Raw genomic sequence first — 16,998 nt, forward strand, 5'->3', positions numbered from 1 at the left:
CCAGTCTGTGTATGTGGAAGCCTTAACAATGAAGGTGGACACACACTGGTAGATAAAAGTAGGTTGATGGTTGGACAACCGTTGAACGAGTCATCATCTGACGAATGGGAAGCAAATAGAAAAGAAAAAGGGGGGATAGAGGCAGCGGGGGCGATGCTGCGAGCCCTATTGATTTTATCATGAAATAGCATCGATAAGCAATCCACCTCAATGATATTCACTGCAGTCCTTTAACACAGCATCCTCCAGCGCTAGTGGAAGAACCAGAGAGAGGCAATGTCTGCAATTTATAAAGATATGGAAATGTAGTTTCTCTAACAGCCACTAGATGTCCTCAGTGCACTATCCCGGGAATAGAGCCCTTCATCAGGACCGTAGTGCAGCACATTACATTATGAAAAAATAAGCTTCTAGTGAACCAACCTAATAAAATCAATGGGTTCTATTCACTGCGTGTTATGCAAGCAAATACGCTCATGTGAATGAGCCCTCACACACTGAAGGGTGGTCCAACCCTCCAGCAAGCAGACCTGCAAAAAGGCATGTTCCTATCTTGCCATGCAACCTGTATCTTACCCCATGTACTCAACTTTCACGCAGCACCCTCATTTGCCTTCCCCTCTTTGCACTGTGAGGTACACCCTTAGGCTGCACCTCTCCGTTTAGGCATATTCTTACATCAACAGTGAAAGATCTAAAATTTTTCTGCATTGGGAGAATATTTGACTGTTCTATGAAATAATTGCAGGTGCAGCTGTCATTGAAATCAATAGATTCCATTGATTTCAATGGGAGCTATGCCTGCAATTACAAGCGCCGACCACTACACGGAGATTGGAGCTGCAGTCATTGTTACAAGGCTTGTTAAAAAGTCTGACATTGACTTAAAGGAATGCTACTTTCCAGTAGGTGGCGCTGCAGAGATATTGTTCCATTTTCCATTTCATGGGCTGGTCATTGGTACTTTCACACGGCCCAATTGTTGTACATTTGGAAGAACGTTCAGTCCCAATAATCAGCCTATGTAAAAGGACCTGCGGTCTCTATATACAGGAATATCTAGAAAGCACAGATTGTGCCGTGTGGTCGCTAGGCGATGATTCCGATTCTGTGACCTTTCTGCAATAATGATTTCATTGACTTCAATGGAAGCCATCTGCGTGGAAATAGAACATGCTGCGGTTTTCCCTCCGCGAGCAGAAAAGTGCAATTGATTTCCGCTCGCGGACATGGAAAAGCGATTTTCCGTAGCATGCTCATGGGCAGTATTTGCTGCAGAATCCGGAGGCGGGTTTCCGCAATGCCAATCCGCCCGTGTGCATTCAGCCTAATTGTGGTGACACTTGCTCAGCAATTCTTCTGAACTTTTTCGGCAAAATTCACTCATGACGTGAAAAGTTACAGAGCCAGCCTAAACTATTCGGGGAGCGTGACAGAAGACCGCTTTTCTTAAATCTATGTATTATTTTTGCTACTGTGTTCTGTGTGTTTGCTTTCATTTATTTTTTTACCTTTTTTTCTATACCTGCATGCACTAATTAATATACCAAGGCAAGGTCTCCCAGCATCAGCAGAAGTCCTGCCGTAGACTTCTGTCCTAGAGCTAGATGATCATGTCATGACGTTCCCACAATCACTCTCCTTGGTGACATCTGTTGGCCCCTGGCAGCCGGAGCCGGCGTGGGGAATTCCGTGTATCCACAGAGGGAGTGAGCTGACAGAAGTAAACTAGATAATGCTGAAATAACTCTTGTACTACAACCATATAATTGCCTATTATTAGAACTATTACAATTCTGAAACCAAAATCCCTCTCTATGTTGTATGTTTTGTTCTCAGTTTGTAGCTTAACCCCTTGACGCTTTTAAGTGCACATGTACGCCCTCTGGTGTCAGAGTTTGTATAGAGCGAGATCAGGCTGGTGGCACACGGACAGGTCAGAATCCACATATTGGAGCCTGCAGCGAAATCCGGCTCTGTCCCCGGCCAGCGACCCTGCGTACCATTGCTATTCTGTATTGTGGTTAACACGGACACTCGCCATCAGTCATGGGCAGAAGAGATTGTTTTTTTAAAATCTTTGGTTTTCCCGCACTGTCACTAGGCCATAACGCGAGTACCCACGACCTATCCACAATGGGAATTGCGGATGGACCACAAGTCAGACAGCTTCCATTGACTTCAATGAAAGCCACCCTTTCGGAATCCGGACAAAAATAAAACATGCTGTGATTTTAATTCCGCAAGCATAAGCAGACCGCTCGTGTTAGCGGACATGCGAAAGTTCTATTCGGAGGACGATCGCGGAATCCACAATTCAAATCCGGTCGTGTGCCGGATCCTCCTCCATACACGGCTGGTACCAGCTGCGTTTGACAGCTGACACCCATCAGCAACAGCTGCTATCAGCGCTCACACTGATTATGGCCTCCTGCAGACGTTGTTTTTACACGTGTACTAATGTCGTGCGAGAAACACGGCCGTGAAAACGAAACCATTGAAATCAATGGCTTTGCTTCCTCACGTTTTGCGGGCATGATTTTCGCGCCCGCAAAATATTCGGAAATCATGACCATCTATTTACACCCTAAATAGTATCATTGAAAAATACATCTTGTCCTGTAAAAACCCGCCCTCAGACAGCGATGTCGACGGGAAAATAAAAGACTTCTGAGTTTTTGAAAGTGGGAAGAAGAAACCAAAAATTTAAAAAAAGGCAGGCCATTAAGGGCAGGGTGGAAAATTCCCACTGGGCCACTAGACTCTGCGGCCGGTGGTGGGGGGAATAGTTTAGGTGTAATGTAAAAAACTAAAATGTTATACTCACCGGCGTGTCGATCCTCCCACTTCCATCCTCTACAGGAACTCAGCGGGTAAGCTGAGCGGGCACGGACTGCAGAGGCTGAGATGGAGAGGAGCAACAGACTGGCACAGATAAGTATAACTTTTCTATAATATCTAAAGGGCATCGCTACTGACTGCAACGGATGCGGCCTATGAGGGACATTATTACTGAGTGAGGCCCATATGGGATATTGTTACTGGGTGGTGGCCGATATGGGGCATTATTACTGAGTGGAAGTCTATATGGAGCATTGTTACTGTATGTGGGCCTATGTAAGGCATTATTACTGAGTGGGGGCCTATATGGGGCATTATTACTGAGTGGGGGCCTATATGGGGCATTGTTACTGAGTGTGGGCCTATATAAGGCATTATTACTGAGTGGGGGCCTATATGGGGCATTACTACTGAGTGGGGGCCGATATAAGGCATTATTACTGAGTCAGGCCCATATGGGGCATTGTTACTGGGTGGTGGCCGATATGAGGCATTATTACTGAGTGGGGGCCTATATGGGGCATTGTTACTGATTGGCAGCATAAAAGGAGCATTATTACTGGGTGGGGGCCTACATCGGGCATTATTACCAGGTGGGGTCCTACATGGGGCATTATTACTGGGTGGGGGCCTTCATGGGGCATTATTAGTAGGTGGGGGCCTACATGGGGCATTATTACTGGGTGGGGGCCTACATGGGGCATTATTACTGGGTGGGGGCCTACATTGGGCATTATTACTGGGTGGGGGCCTACATGGGGCATTATTACTGTGTGGGGGCCTACATGGGGCATTATTACTGGGTGGGGGCCTGCATGGGGCATTCTTACTGGGTGGGGGCCTGCATTGGGCATTATTACTGGGTGGGGGCCTACATGGGGCATTATTATTGGATTGGGCCTGTGAGTAAATGGGTTGTGTGGTTTAAAATTAAAAACATTTGCTGGGCTTGGTATGGGTTAAAATACAAAAATCATGTATACTCACCTGTCTCTGCGTCTCGGGGCACGCTAACCGGTATTGCTCTCCTGCCCTCCACCTAACTCCTTTTTTCTTTCCTTCCTAACTCCTCGCATCATGGCACCCAGTATGTGAGTGCTGATGCAAGGAGTTCGGAAGGTGATGCTGGGGCCTCTGATTGGTAACAGTAGTCACCTGACATCTGGCAGCATTGGACGTGGACAGGGCAGCGGAGCTGGTTAGCAATGCCCTGGGGGACAAAGACAAGTGAGTATGCTATTTTTTTATTTTAACCCATGCTAAACATTTTCAATTTCAAACCACACAACCCCTTTAAAGTCCATTTCCACTTTAAATAAAAGCATAATTCCCCAGTAAATACAGTATAACTCCTCCAGTTATGTTTTGTGCCCACAGTCTGGCTGCTTTTGCAGTTTCGATAGGTTGCCATATTTTTCAGACTTCTTAATAGCAATAATGAACAGTTATATATGTTATATATAATATGTTACTATGTGAGAAAAACACATCTCACCCCTAAAACTAACTTTACTGGCTAGCAGAGGATATAAAAATCAATCACTTCTAATGCCTTCTCTTTCCCTAATTAGTGTATTTACTTCCATAATTAGGTTCCAAATTTATTCTGCATTACATGCAAGTGAGGGGAGAGGAGTCATGTGGCAAGAAGAGTCATGCTGATTTATGAGCTGGCGAGCTAACCATACCTACTTTCTCTTTTCCTGTGTAATAAGGGATTCGATGATCTAGCTGTCTATTGAGCTCAATGGGAGCTATGTAAATCCCTGTGCAGTGAGCTCCCTCTAGTGGTAGCTGGAGGCAGACAAAATTATATAATGTCATTTGATAGTTGTGTGAAGGGAATGAAGCAAGAGAGCTCTTGAGCTGTGTGTAAAAAAAATATATTCTTTACCTATATGGATGAAATGGTACAGTGTGGTGCCCTAAACCACCACTATTAACCCCTTCACATGACAATGCCAGAGGATGGTGGAGGAGATCAGGAGGACAGAGAGCAAGAAAGCTACTGTTACAGAGGGCTTAATTCACTTTGAGTGAATTGTTGCTTTAATCAGTAGTGAGGGAGGGATGTAACCAGCAGCTACTCAGAGAGAGGATGAGAAAGACAGAGAGATAGCTGTGTAGTATTGAATGGGTGTGGTTATGCTACACAGCCTCTATAAGAGGAGAGGGGAGGGGGGCTGAGCTTGTACATGCTCCTGAAAGGATCCAGCTGATCAGTGCTAGGAATTTAACTTGAATGTATAAGAGCCTGCCAAACAAGTATGAGGCTTTCTGAATGCATAAGAAGGAAAACTCAATGCAAATTTTAAAAAAACAGAAAAGTGCATCATTCTTTTCTGCAGGAACTTAGTAAAATATGTGTGTATTGATTTTTCATGCACAAAGTTTTCCATAGCCTTTAACTTCAAGACCACTCTAGACCTACAAAAGTATGACAGGAATCCTATCACTAACCCCTAAATTACCCGTATATAAAAATGTGCAACATAATTCATGTAGGAGGTTGGTAGAGTCTAAATAAACATTGGAATTTTGCCATTCCTGTTGTAGGCACCTGCTATGTGCCCTGGATTAAATGCCCTTCAGCCAATAATAGAAAAATTAAACATAAATACTAAATTATTGAATAGGATTTCTAACAACCTACTTGAAAGAAAAACTCCAGGGTTTTGCTCACTTTTTGTTCTCATTCCTGGGGAATCTGTTGGGAGTAAAGGGACTTGTTCCTTTAAGTTTCACTAGGACTAAAACATTCCCAGTATCAGGATGAGGCTCCGCTGAAACGGTTTAGTAAATATTTGACTGCATGTTTACTTAATTATTGCGATGTCACAAAGAACAGGAAGAGACAAGTCAGCCCGTAACTGTCACTTACTTTTGGAGACACTGATACCTGGCTCCATTGAATCACCGGACTTCAAAAAGCTAATACCTCGGCATGTGTAGTTGTATCTATAGACAGAAACCGTTTTCTGTGACCTACTGACGGCAACCAAGAACAACCTTGGCTTTGGCATTCTGCCATCATGTATATAAGGTAAACTTTGTTATATATTATACTTTTACTCTTTTTATACTTTTTATATAAAGTCTGTGTACTATCCAAGTAGTAACTCACTAACACAATCAGTGACCTGCCAGCCGGGTCTGTTGTAGTCAATGGTGAGGGGTCAGGACTTGTAGCCAAGGACCAGTAGTCAGAGCCATTGTGATAATGTGTGCAGGCATACGGTCAGGACTGAAGCCATATTATTTAGTGTGACTTACTTTTATTGTCCCAGAATTCATTTTGTTTTGCCCCAAGTTTTTATTTACTTTTTCAAGGAAACCCAATAGGCGCTCGCTTTTCACCAACATTAGCAATGCTGTATATATACTAGTGCAAGTAAATGTATATTAATTATGACAGTAATACTTTTGTTCTATACATTAGTTGGTGTGGATGTTGTATTGATGACATTCTCATTATCTGGGGAGGGGGGGGGGGAGGAAGGGAATGTCATGTCCATATCAGCTTCTATGTCGTATTTGACTAAACCCCTGAATGTGAAGTCTACATTTTCACATCATGGATTTGAACCTAAAAGATGACATCTTGAGTGAAAAAAAAAAAAAAAAAGCAATATAACTACATTATATAGAAAGCTTACTGCAAAGACTTCAGTCTCGCATGCTTCAAGTGGTATATAAGGGAATATGTGAGGGCTTTTTAGATCAGCCTATTATAATGAAAGTCAAAATATTAGTGAGAGATTACTCAAACCCTGGATGATAATGAGAGCAAAACAGGTAGCAGCCTCCGAGGATCGGTATCAACCTTTGAAAAGTTATGGAACCAAACTTGTAATAAGGGATTCAAAATTGAATTTTGTTACCCAATACTCATTAGAGTTTCTCCAGTTGGGATTATAAAACTTTTTCCAGTACTTTTTCCAATATACTGGAAAATGCATACCAGTCTACATTCAAAAGACAAGCTACATTGGGCAACATTTTGTCACCTTTCATAGAGTCCTAGAATGGTAGAGTTGGAAGGGACCTCCAGGGTCATCAGGTCCAACCCCCTGCTCAATGCAGGAATCACTAAATCATCCCAGACAGATTGTTTTTTTTACATCTGGAAAAAAAAAACTTGGATATCTCCATCAGTCTTTACATAGGTGCAAAGAAAGTAATACTTGCCAGTTTCTACAGAACCCTCCAAAAGTTTGGAAACCCCCCCATGTTTCAAACAGCAAATCACTAATCAGAGACAAAACTGGGGGGTTGTTCACCAAGGATGGAAATGTATGTTCATCATAAAATATAAAAGTTGACCACCTCATACTTGTGTGCAAGGCTGTTACAAAGCCAAAGGGAGATATTTTGAGAGGCCCAAAACTTCAAGTTCTTTCCAGACTCCAATGGTCATTTGGATGTTTGAGCTGTCTCTGTATTCTGTTTAGTCAGTATTTTTGACAATTTCTTTCTAAAGGAGTATTCAAAGACTCTGTTAACTTTTTTTATTAATAATCGACGGACCAGCTGATTCCCACTGTTTCTATGGTCAGCAGAGGAAGCAGAAAGCGCTGACAATAGTACAGAAACCCAGGTTGGTATTGCAGTTGCAGCTCCATTGAATTCAATGGAAGTTTCGCTGCAGTACCAAGCTGAGGCGTTGCACTATGGTCAGCACTTTCTGTTTCTTCCGCTGACCATAGCGACAACGGCACTGGCAATCAGCTCATCGGTGGAGATCTGAGTGGTGGGTCCTTGCCAATCATCTATAGATAACCTATCGGTCATAAATAGAGAAGGTTACAGTTCCAAAAAAAACCCTTTAATTGTATTGAAATGGTCACACTCAAAAGAGAAAGTAAGGTTCGGGGGGGGAGGGGGGAGGATAGTGTCAGCCGAATAAGTGTTCAGCCTACGATGATCTAATGTACATAGCTATCTTCAGATTTTCTTGGATTAACCACGGCCTACTTCATTCAAAGCCATCGGATAATCTTCTATGTTTGTTCTGATGAAATAGAAAACTTTTTCCTGATGTAAGCCCTAGCTGCATTAAAAAAAACCAACACAATACATCACCTAATAGGTGCTGTCCGGCTCCGTCACACTTCTCCTTTGCATCTCCGGCAGACTTGCTTGTAGTTGTCACCCAGCGCTTCCTGGTCTGGGGTTCAAAAACCCCGCCTCCAGGAAGCACTGGCTCTGATTGGTTCTTAAGCGCCGCAGCTCAGCCAATTCAGAGCCAGCTCTTGATGAACCAATTATAGCCATTCAAGCCCACCCGAAAATTCAGGCAAAAGAGCGCTACAAAGTCATGCTACAAGGAGGCCCGCCGATTGTGAATATAGGCTTGTCATATTTCTAGTCATGATTTTCTCTATTCTTTGATATCAAGCATGACAGGTAAATTATGCCCTGGTACGCAGATATGATATTTTGGGGTATTACCTAGTTCGTAGCGCAACATGTGTAGATGCCTTTTGTTCAGCTGGCCCGTCCGATTCTGAAGACATAATTCATATCGGGCTGGGCCCTTCAGATGACCCAATAACCTTTATTAAAAGATTCCCTTCATAAAAAAAATCCTTACACCGCTCACAATTTCTTGCTAGAGGGCCATTCAGCACTTACGTATTAATGTCTAGTTTTATTGCCAGTAGAACAGGATTCCTCGGCCTCTTGCACATCGAAAGGCTTGCCAAATGCAAGGGAGGGGACGGTGAGATTGAAACATTGACAAATACAAATGCTTGCTAACTACATACAATGGCCGCCATACAGCCAGCATACTGAATGGGCTAACATAGTCTCTACATCACAATATCTATCTTCACAATGACCAGTGTCCATTTTCATTGAGAGAATCCATCAGACTTTTACAGGTTGAATGGAGGGAAATAAAAGCTGAAGTGAATAAAAGAGGACTAGAAAGTTTGTGATGAAGAGTATCCAATGTCATTAGAACCAAAGGAGCCCCTCTAATTATTAACACATGGAAATAAATACTACTTTTGATTCTTGCTCAGGTGTGTGATCACTTTAGTAGAATACTGTATGTGACCTAATTGAGCACACAGGAAGAATTGTGACGAGTTAACGCAACAATATCTGCTGAGCAACAACTTCCAGTTAGCAACCTTTGCTCAGTCGATGGTTATCTTGATCTGTGTTCTTCCTATCTTTCCAGACTTGTATTAGTACAGAAGCGTGTTGGAGCAGGAAGTGCATAGGAGAACTAACAATTCATTATATAAAGTTCAAATGTTAACCCTTTCCAATCCACTGTCTGACGTCTTCCAACATTCTGATTGAAACCTGTACAGCTCCGATGTCGGAAAATGTCCGTCAGGGTATTCTTACTGTATATTGCCAGCCGCTCTGTTGTCAGGGGGCGTCTCCAGCATGTCCAATACCGCAGTACTGGCTCTAGCCAGCAGATGGCGCCATTGTAAAATGGCAAAAAGAGAAAGCCCCCCTAGGAAACCCAAAACTGGATTGCAAAGGGTTAAAATATATTATTTGAGCTTATGCTGATATTCCAGTGTGGCTTTTGTAATACATAGTCTATTATTTATTGTAGTATAATAGCAGTTGTAAATGACATAGCTGTGGTGCTCTGTTCTACGTTTTTAACAAAGCTCCCAAAACTAAAAAAAATCAAACTGCAGCCATAGTGAAAAGTTCAGAGGGTTAAAACATAGTAGCGTAGTATGTTAGACTGAAAAGAGACATGTGCCCATCCAATTCAGCCTTTTACTACTCCCCCCCCCCCCCCCTCCAATATTGATCCAGAGAAAAAACATTAAAGGGACAAGATGCCTTCCCGACTCCAATCTGACAATCAGAATAATCCCTAGATCGCCGACCCTTCTGAAGTACCCTTGGCAAGACTCCTAGAGAGCACTACAGAGATTGAAGGTATTAAGATTCGGGCTAAGACAGTTAAGACTATGCTATTTGCTGACGACATCCTGATAGCGCTGGGCCAGCCACTCACCGATTTACCTCGGGTTTTTGATTTATTAAGAGCCTTTGGGGAAAAATCGGGTTTTAAAGTTAATACTACTAAATGTGACCTGCTAGATATCTCTCCCAGAGGTGGACTGGCAGACACAGCCCTCAAAAATTACCCAGTAAATATAGCAAAAAACAGTATTAAATACTTGGGAATATACATAGGTAAAAGACCAGAATCCCTCTACTCACTAAACTATCCCCCACTAATACAGAAGATAATTAAAGAACTGAATAAATGGAGTAACCTGCCACTTTCTTTCTTGGGCAGATGCCATCTAATTAAAATGGTTAGTTTCCCAAGACTGCTATACCCACTACAGACAATCCCCCTTCTACTACAGAGACGGGATTTGGGAAAACTATACACAGCACTCGCATCCTTTATATGGTCAAGGAAACGACCGCATATCGCCCTAAAAAAACTGATGCTTCCTAAGGGTGAAGGTGGCTTAAATTTCCCAGATATCCGCATGTACAACGTAGCCAGCCTCATGAGACACTCTATAGATTGGATAAGGGGATCTAATAATTTCTCCAATATCGATCTGGAGACGGAACTACTCAGCCCATGGAGCCTAAATGCCCTCCTGCATACCAGCTTCTCCAACCTTCCTAAAGAGAGTAAACATTCGATCATGGCTAGAGATACCATAGCAGCATGGAAGATAGCCCGTAAGATGTACGCCTTACCATTCAAAATATCCAAACATATGGACCTATGGAACCATCCTGAATTCAAAGAAGGGCAAGAAAACAAAATGTTTAAAGTTTGGCAGCAGAGGGGCATTTTAAAAGTCCAACATCTTATACATCCAGAAACTCCTAGATATATGAGCTTCAAGGAATTGGGTGAAAAATATAACCTACCTACATCCCATTTTCTCCCATATGCACAAATGAAAAACTTCCTACGGAATAGGCTAACTGACATTTCAAAAGAGGCAGTACTCAACTCTATAGATATCCTAATCCAAAACTGTACCTATAAACAATCAATTTCAGTATTATATACTAAGTTCAGGGAAGCATGGGTGAAAGAGAATGGCTCGAACTTGTTTAAAAGATGGATAAGTGACCTACAGGATCCAGAGATATCTGAGGGCATAATCAAGAGCTGGAACTCTGTGAGAAGGGCGGTATCAAACGAAAGATGGCGGGAAACATATTTTAAGATAATCCACAGAGCGATTTATGGGTTCAACATACCTCAGAACCCAAATGGTCCAGCAAGACTACAAGCATGCCCAAAATGCGCATTACCCAACTCAGATTTTTTACACGGCATTTGGCACTGCCCTAAAATCAAATCATTTTGGGTGGGGACCCAAAAAATAATACAAGACATTGGAGGCCAATTCCTGCAGCTATCACCAAAGACATTCGTACTCCACCAACTGCCAGAATAGGCTAGAAAAACCACAATGACCCATACCATACTTCTAATTAGTAAAAGGTGCCTTCTAAATAACTGGCTACAAGCCAAATCCCCAGGGATAGAAGAGGTGATACACCAGCTAAAACATCTCTTAAAAATGGAAAAAATTGAGATAGAACGGAGATTGGAATCCCAAACCTCAAAATTCTTCAAAAACTGGAGGGAATTTATAGAAAAAATTCTTAACCCCAGCGAAATCAAAGAATGCATGACGCAATTTGCTAACACAACACGGTACTACAGTCAAAAGGATTTGAACAGTCTGGGATCACTGAAAATATCGTGACTGATCTGAAAGGAACATACTCGCCGGGATTTAGTTCGCGGATTAGATTAGATAGTTGATGGTTAATATTAGCATTGAATTTCAATGTGTGTTTCAATATGTTAATAACTGTTACCATATTTGGGAGAGAGTTTTACCGAAATAAGAAAGGATCATACATGGGTTGGAGGCAAAATAATTGGGAAGATTACAGAGAGAAATACGCATATGACAGTACCTAAACAATGTAATATCACTGTAAAAGAAATGTATATCATGCGAAACTCTGTATAGATTTTCTTAAAACATCTGCCATGTATGTATCCATTTAAAATGCTAATAAAAATATATTTAAAAAAAAAAAAAAGGTTTGGTACCGTGTTAGCCAGTGGAGCAAAGTGTGATTGTTCTCAGTGAGAGAAACCGAGTAATCTTGTAGATATGATACCTTTTGATGGCTAACAAAAAGACATGATGTTACAGCGAGCTTTCAGGATATCTTGCCCCCTTCGTCAGGCTAATGAATGAAACTAGTTTGAATGACACATAATTATAACATACAGATGCAGATGTGCCATCCAAACTAGTTTCATTCATTAGCCTGACGAAAGGGGCGAGATATCCCCAAAAGCTCGCTGTAACATCATGTATTTTTGTTAGCCATTAAAAGGTATCATATCCACAAGATTACTTGGCTTCTCTCACTGAGAACAATCACAATTTATAAGTGTTAAACATCATTTGCCACTTTTCTGCCCCAAACTTATCCAATCCATTTTCAACCGCATTCTGTCCTCTCTTATGTTAATGACTTTACATAGTTTTGAAAGAATTTTTTATTTAGGTGCAAATTTTTAAAAATGTTTACAATTTTTATGTGCAAAATACTGTATGTCAGCTACATGATGATGTAAGGAAGAGAATATTGTCTAACATGTCCAGCAACAGTGGTGTACATAGAAGAAAGGGGGGCTGTTAGGTTGTCAACCCAGGGCAGCCATCCTCTTGCTGTTCCAGGCAGACGCGGGCGTTGTACCACTCCTCCTGTATGCTACTCTTTCACTTTCCATGTGCAGTGCAGGAGTTAACCCTCCCCAGGGCTTTGTGCTTTCCATCAGCACTGCAGGAGTTAAACCCCCAGTGCTCTGACCCAGCTGCAGGGTAATTGGCTATTACCTCCCTATTTAGCTGCACTGAGGATCCTCCTCCTTGCCCGAGTATTGATGTATGTTTGCAGGTCACCTAGCAAAGGCCTCCTGTTTATGCATTTGGTGTCTGTCCTGTGTCTATCTGAATACCTGGACTTACTGTCATCATTGCACTCTGCCGGTCCTATCATCATCCCGGATTCTGTCCATAGCCTGCACTGTTTCACAGTGCTTTGCACCAGTGTCTGACCTCTGAGGGTCAGCTGCCAACTACACCGAGACTACTCCTGAGGTAGTGGCCTGTTCGATGCCCCGCTGCGAGGGGCCAGATCCCTGTACAGGTGTTAAGGCTGAATACCAGGACCCTTCAGGATAACCCCCTCGGGATTAGCCCAAAGTCAGACCGGTTAGTGGACACAGTGGGTCCACACTCGCTGTTCATAACAGGGGCCCCATACCAAATGTTTAAATGGCCACCCTATTTTGGTGCCAGGCTCTGCCACCTCTCATTAATTGACAGTTCTTCTCGAGAGGGGTGTCCTGCACAGGTTCTCAACGCTCAATGGCAACAGGAATAGGAACATCCAGACCTGGGTCCCCTCTCTTAAAGGACCCAATAACAGCCATGGTTTGCCACTATGGTACTGTACATATGTGCTTGATACCACAATCCTAATAAATTTGGCCCAATTGTCACCATTTTCACTGACAGGCATAGTTGTGCACATTACGGCTCTATTGATAACTCTCCCACAAATTTGACAGGTAAAATGATACCGGGATGACTTGTGTTTTATGTACATAATTGGAATAATTACTTCATGTGTCAGGACCTCTGTGTTTCTAATATTTCATCATTTCTTCTATAGACAGTGATGTTCACCTCTTTTATAATTTTTCCTTCCACAGAACAATCCCTCTAAATGGCACCTGCGACGGCCTAATAGACACAGATTTGTTTCTGCATTATTCGCTCATTCCTTCGGTGAGTATGAGGTTACATAAAAAGGCTGAACAGTGAAATAATCATTGTATTTGTCCTTATGTGCATGAAAAACACGACTCATAACTTGTCCAATTGTAACAATCATAATTATCGAGGTTCTAATGGTATGAATTGTGTGTTACATTATACCATTTGGATAAGGCTCTTCCATTAAGGCAGTCATGCGTGCCAAGTTGTGCTACAAGACGGGATGCAGGCGGTGTTGGACTGGAATCCCCAGGGCCCAACAGTAACATTCCCTCTGGGGTCCCACTGGACAGCTACATGCAGATATAATCTGATGCCCATTAACAAATTCCTAGCTGCCACATTCTCTATACACGTCAATAGAAAGAGAAGGCAGGAACTATGGAGGGAGGATACTGGCAGAACTCCCAGTGCACTTACATGCCATCCCAGCACCAGCCTATGTGTCTATATGAGTGTTTCCAAAACTTTTCAGCACTCCTGTGAAAATTTTTTATCATGGGGCACCCCTACCAAAAAGGGTGTGTTCTCAGTGGGCGTAGCTAGGATCGTGGCTTATCACGACATATGATTTTACCTCCGACATTCTAGTGAGTGCAGCGCCGCTGGCCACTTCCACATCACCTGACCAACGGCGCTACGCTTACTAGAGGTGCTGAGAGCACAAACACTTCGGAGGGGAGAGGGAGTGCGGTGCCTTCTGAAATCAGCTGTGGAAGCTGATTTCTGTGTCTTTTTGCAGAAATGCTGTATATTTTGCAGCATCACCTCTACATGTAAACATACCATAAGGCTGGGTCTACACGGGGCCGACATTCCGCAGCAAATCACCAGCAGAAAGTCTGCCTAAAACTCACACCGTTTGGTTTTATTGCATATTTTTGTGTGGAATTCACCCGCTTATTGAGAAGAGGTGAATTTCACAGCAGAAACAGCGATAAAATTGACATGCTGCGGAATTGAATGTGAATTTTCCCACAGGTTTTGTGTGGGTTTTTTCTGTAACTTGTGGTCGAGACTTTCAAGATCTCATCTACTTTGCTGCTACTATGTGGAGATTCCGCCCGTGGGGACCCAGCCTAAGGAGGTTTTCCAGGCAGCACCTACTGGAATACAACAGGGTCAGCGGAAGAGCTTTTCTGACCCCTATGTATCGGCCGGCACTCGTAATTGTAGATGAAGCTCTGATTGAAATGAATGAGAGCTGTGTCTGAAATTACAAGTGCTGGCCACTACATAGTTGCTGGAGCAGCGCTTCTGCTCCGACCCCCATGTATCCCGGAAAAGGCATTTAATGTCACCTGAGTGATTCCCTGCCTGGGAGCCGCAGCACCGGTCTAGGCAGTTTATTATATGGATACATAGGAGGCTGAAATGCTGCCTGTTCATATGTACCACAGCGAAGTGTACAGCGCTATACACCCCTCTTGTGCAGGAAGTGGAGGGATTGGGCTCCTAGGCCCCACTCCTGTTTCATGGCGTATCAGGGAATTCACCTCTTCCCCTATAGGCCAGTCCGAACCAGGATGCAAGAACAGACCTGCAATAATGAGACTGGTACAACCCACAATAACAGTTCTGATACTACACTGCTAATACCTACTGTACCTTTTATCAACCATAATAATACAAAAAACTCAATGTTTTAACCCCTTAAGGACCAGGGTGTTTTGGTCCTACAGGGCCATACAGATTTTACCCATGTGGTGGTTATATAGCGCTATTTTTTTTCTTCAGCTACCATAATTATTTTCGCTGCGTTTTGTTTTCGTGACATATAGGGGTATCTTTTGTATATTTTTTTCACTGACTTTTTTCCCCATTTTTTTTATTTAAAAATATTTATAGTTGTTTATTTTTAGAATTAGTATATTTATGCTAAAATAAAGTACAGGCTTCTCATTTTGTTTTGGATGTTTTGATATATAATTTGTATAGTCTTGGATTACAGAGAACATACGATGATGATTTTGGTTGGAGTCAGCGGTGGGTCATTTTTAAAAAAAATGTATATATACTTTTTTTATTCTGTAATTTTTTTTACTTATTTTTTTAACTAATTTTTTTTTATATCTATGTTCCCCATGACGTCATATAAGACCTCTGGGGGACATTCATATATATATTTTTTTATTTCACGCTTTTCCACTGCAGCTGGGGCATTCATAGGAGCCCCAGTTACAGGGGAAAACACCATCACTAACAGAGCTGATCTGGGTCTGTTAGGACCCTGCAGCTCTGCTATAACAGGGAGAAAACCCAGTGGTCATGTGATTGCTGGGTCAAATAGCAGTGCTTTCTCTCTGCACTGCATTGCACTCATTGAGAACTGTGTAGCTTGTGAAGGAGAAGGCAGAATCGGTTAAAAAGATCTTACTTTTTCAATTTTAAGCTCTTTTGGGTCAAAAATAATCCGGCTGTGCATGAATAAAGGGATTGTTTTTAGAAAAGAAAACTCATAGACTGGTGACAAGGTAAACTTCTAGTATACCTAACTGCATTATTGTTTTATATAAGATTCATCCCCCAGCAAACCTAACAAAAGGGGATCAAGGGACCACAATGTGTTACGCCTACAGAATGGGTGAAGCTTTGAACATCTCCGGAGAAGATGTATCATATTGGCTGAAGCCTGAGATCTTATATCTGACTTGGGACTTAGATCCGAGTCCCACTTATAAATGTTACCTAAAAAAAGTGCAGTATAACCAGTAAATAGCCAATCAATCTGCAATATTGCAAGAAGCATTCTAAGTAATATTGGTGGAGTTGTCAAATATTCTATCCCAATTGATTCTCTTCTTATTTCCCTTTGCCTCCTCTCACAATTACGTAAATACGTGAAACTCACATAGTTTATTAATTATTAAAGAGAGCCGAAAATAATAAAATCTTGGCAAATGAAGTCAGAAAACTTTGTTGGCACTGCCAAGGCAGCTGAAAGTATCTAATTCTAGAATGTCTAGGTAAACCAAACTCCCTCATTAAAGGGGTATACCTAGACTCCAAATCGTCAGTAAGAAACAGTGGCACCCACATTGTATGGAGTAGGATTGACCCATGATACCTCCCCATACGAACCCCGAACCTCCATGATATAAATGTATGCCTGGGTACTTTAAAGGGGTTGTCTCGCGAAACCAAGTGGGTCTATACACTTCCGTATGGCCATATTAATGCACTTTGTAATATACATCGTGCATTAAATATGAGCCATACAGAAGTTATTCACTTACCTGCTCCGTTGCTAGCGTCCTCGTCTCCATGGTTCCGTCTAAATTCGCTGGTAGCTTGCTTTTTTAGACGCGCTTGCGCA

At 42.3% G+C, this 16,998-nt stretch overlaps 1 protein-coding gene across 3 annotated transcripts in view; it reads left to right on the forward strand.

The window, feature by feature from the left end:
• The first annotated feature begins 5,694 nt into the window (after nucleotides 1-5,694).
• Nucleotides 5,695-16,998, forward strand: part of LOC136628467 (stimulated by retinoic acid gene 6 protein-like) — a 41,636-nt gene continuing 30,332 nt past the window's right edge. For all 3 annotated transcript variants that reach the window (XM_066604393.1, XM_066604395.1, XM_066604396.1), the window contains exons 1-2: nucleotides 5,695-5,884; nucleotides 13,619-13,694. In XM_066604393.1, coding sequence (XP_066460490.1) covers nucleotides 5,874-5,884; nucleotides 13,619-13,694 — 87 coding nt within the window. In that variant the 5' untranslated portion in view covers nucleotides 5,695-5,873. The remainder of the gene's footprint in view (nucleotides 5,885-13,618; nucleotides 13,695-16,998) is intronic.

Source organism: Eleutherodactylus coqui, chromosome 5 (genome assembly GCF_035609145.1).
Source record: "Eleutherodactylus coqui strain aEleCoq1 chromosome 5, aEleCoq1.hap1, whole genome shotgun sequence".
Classification (NCBI taxonomy): domain Eukaryota; kingdom Metazoa; phylum Chordata; class Amphibia; order Anura; family Eleutherodactylidae; genus Eleutherodactylus; species Eleutherodactylus coqui.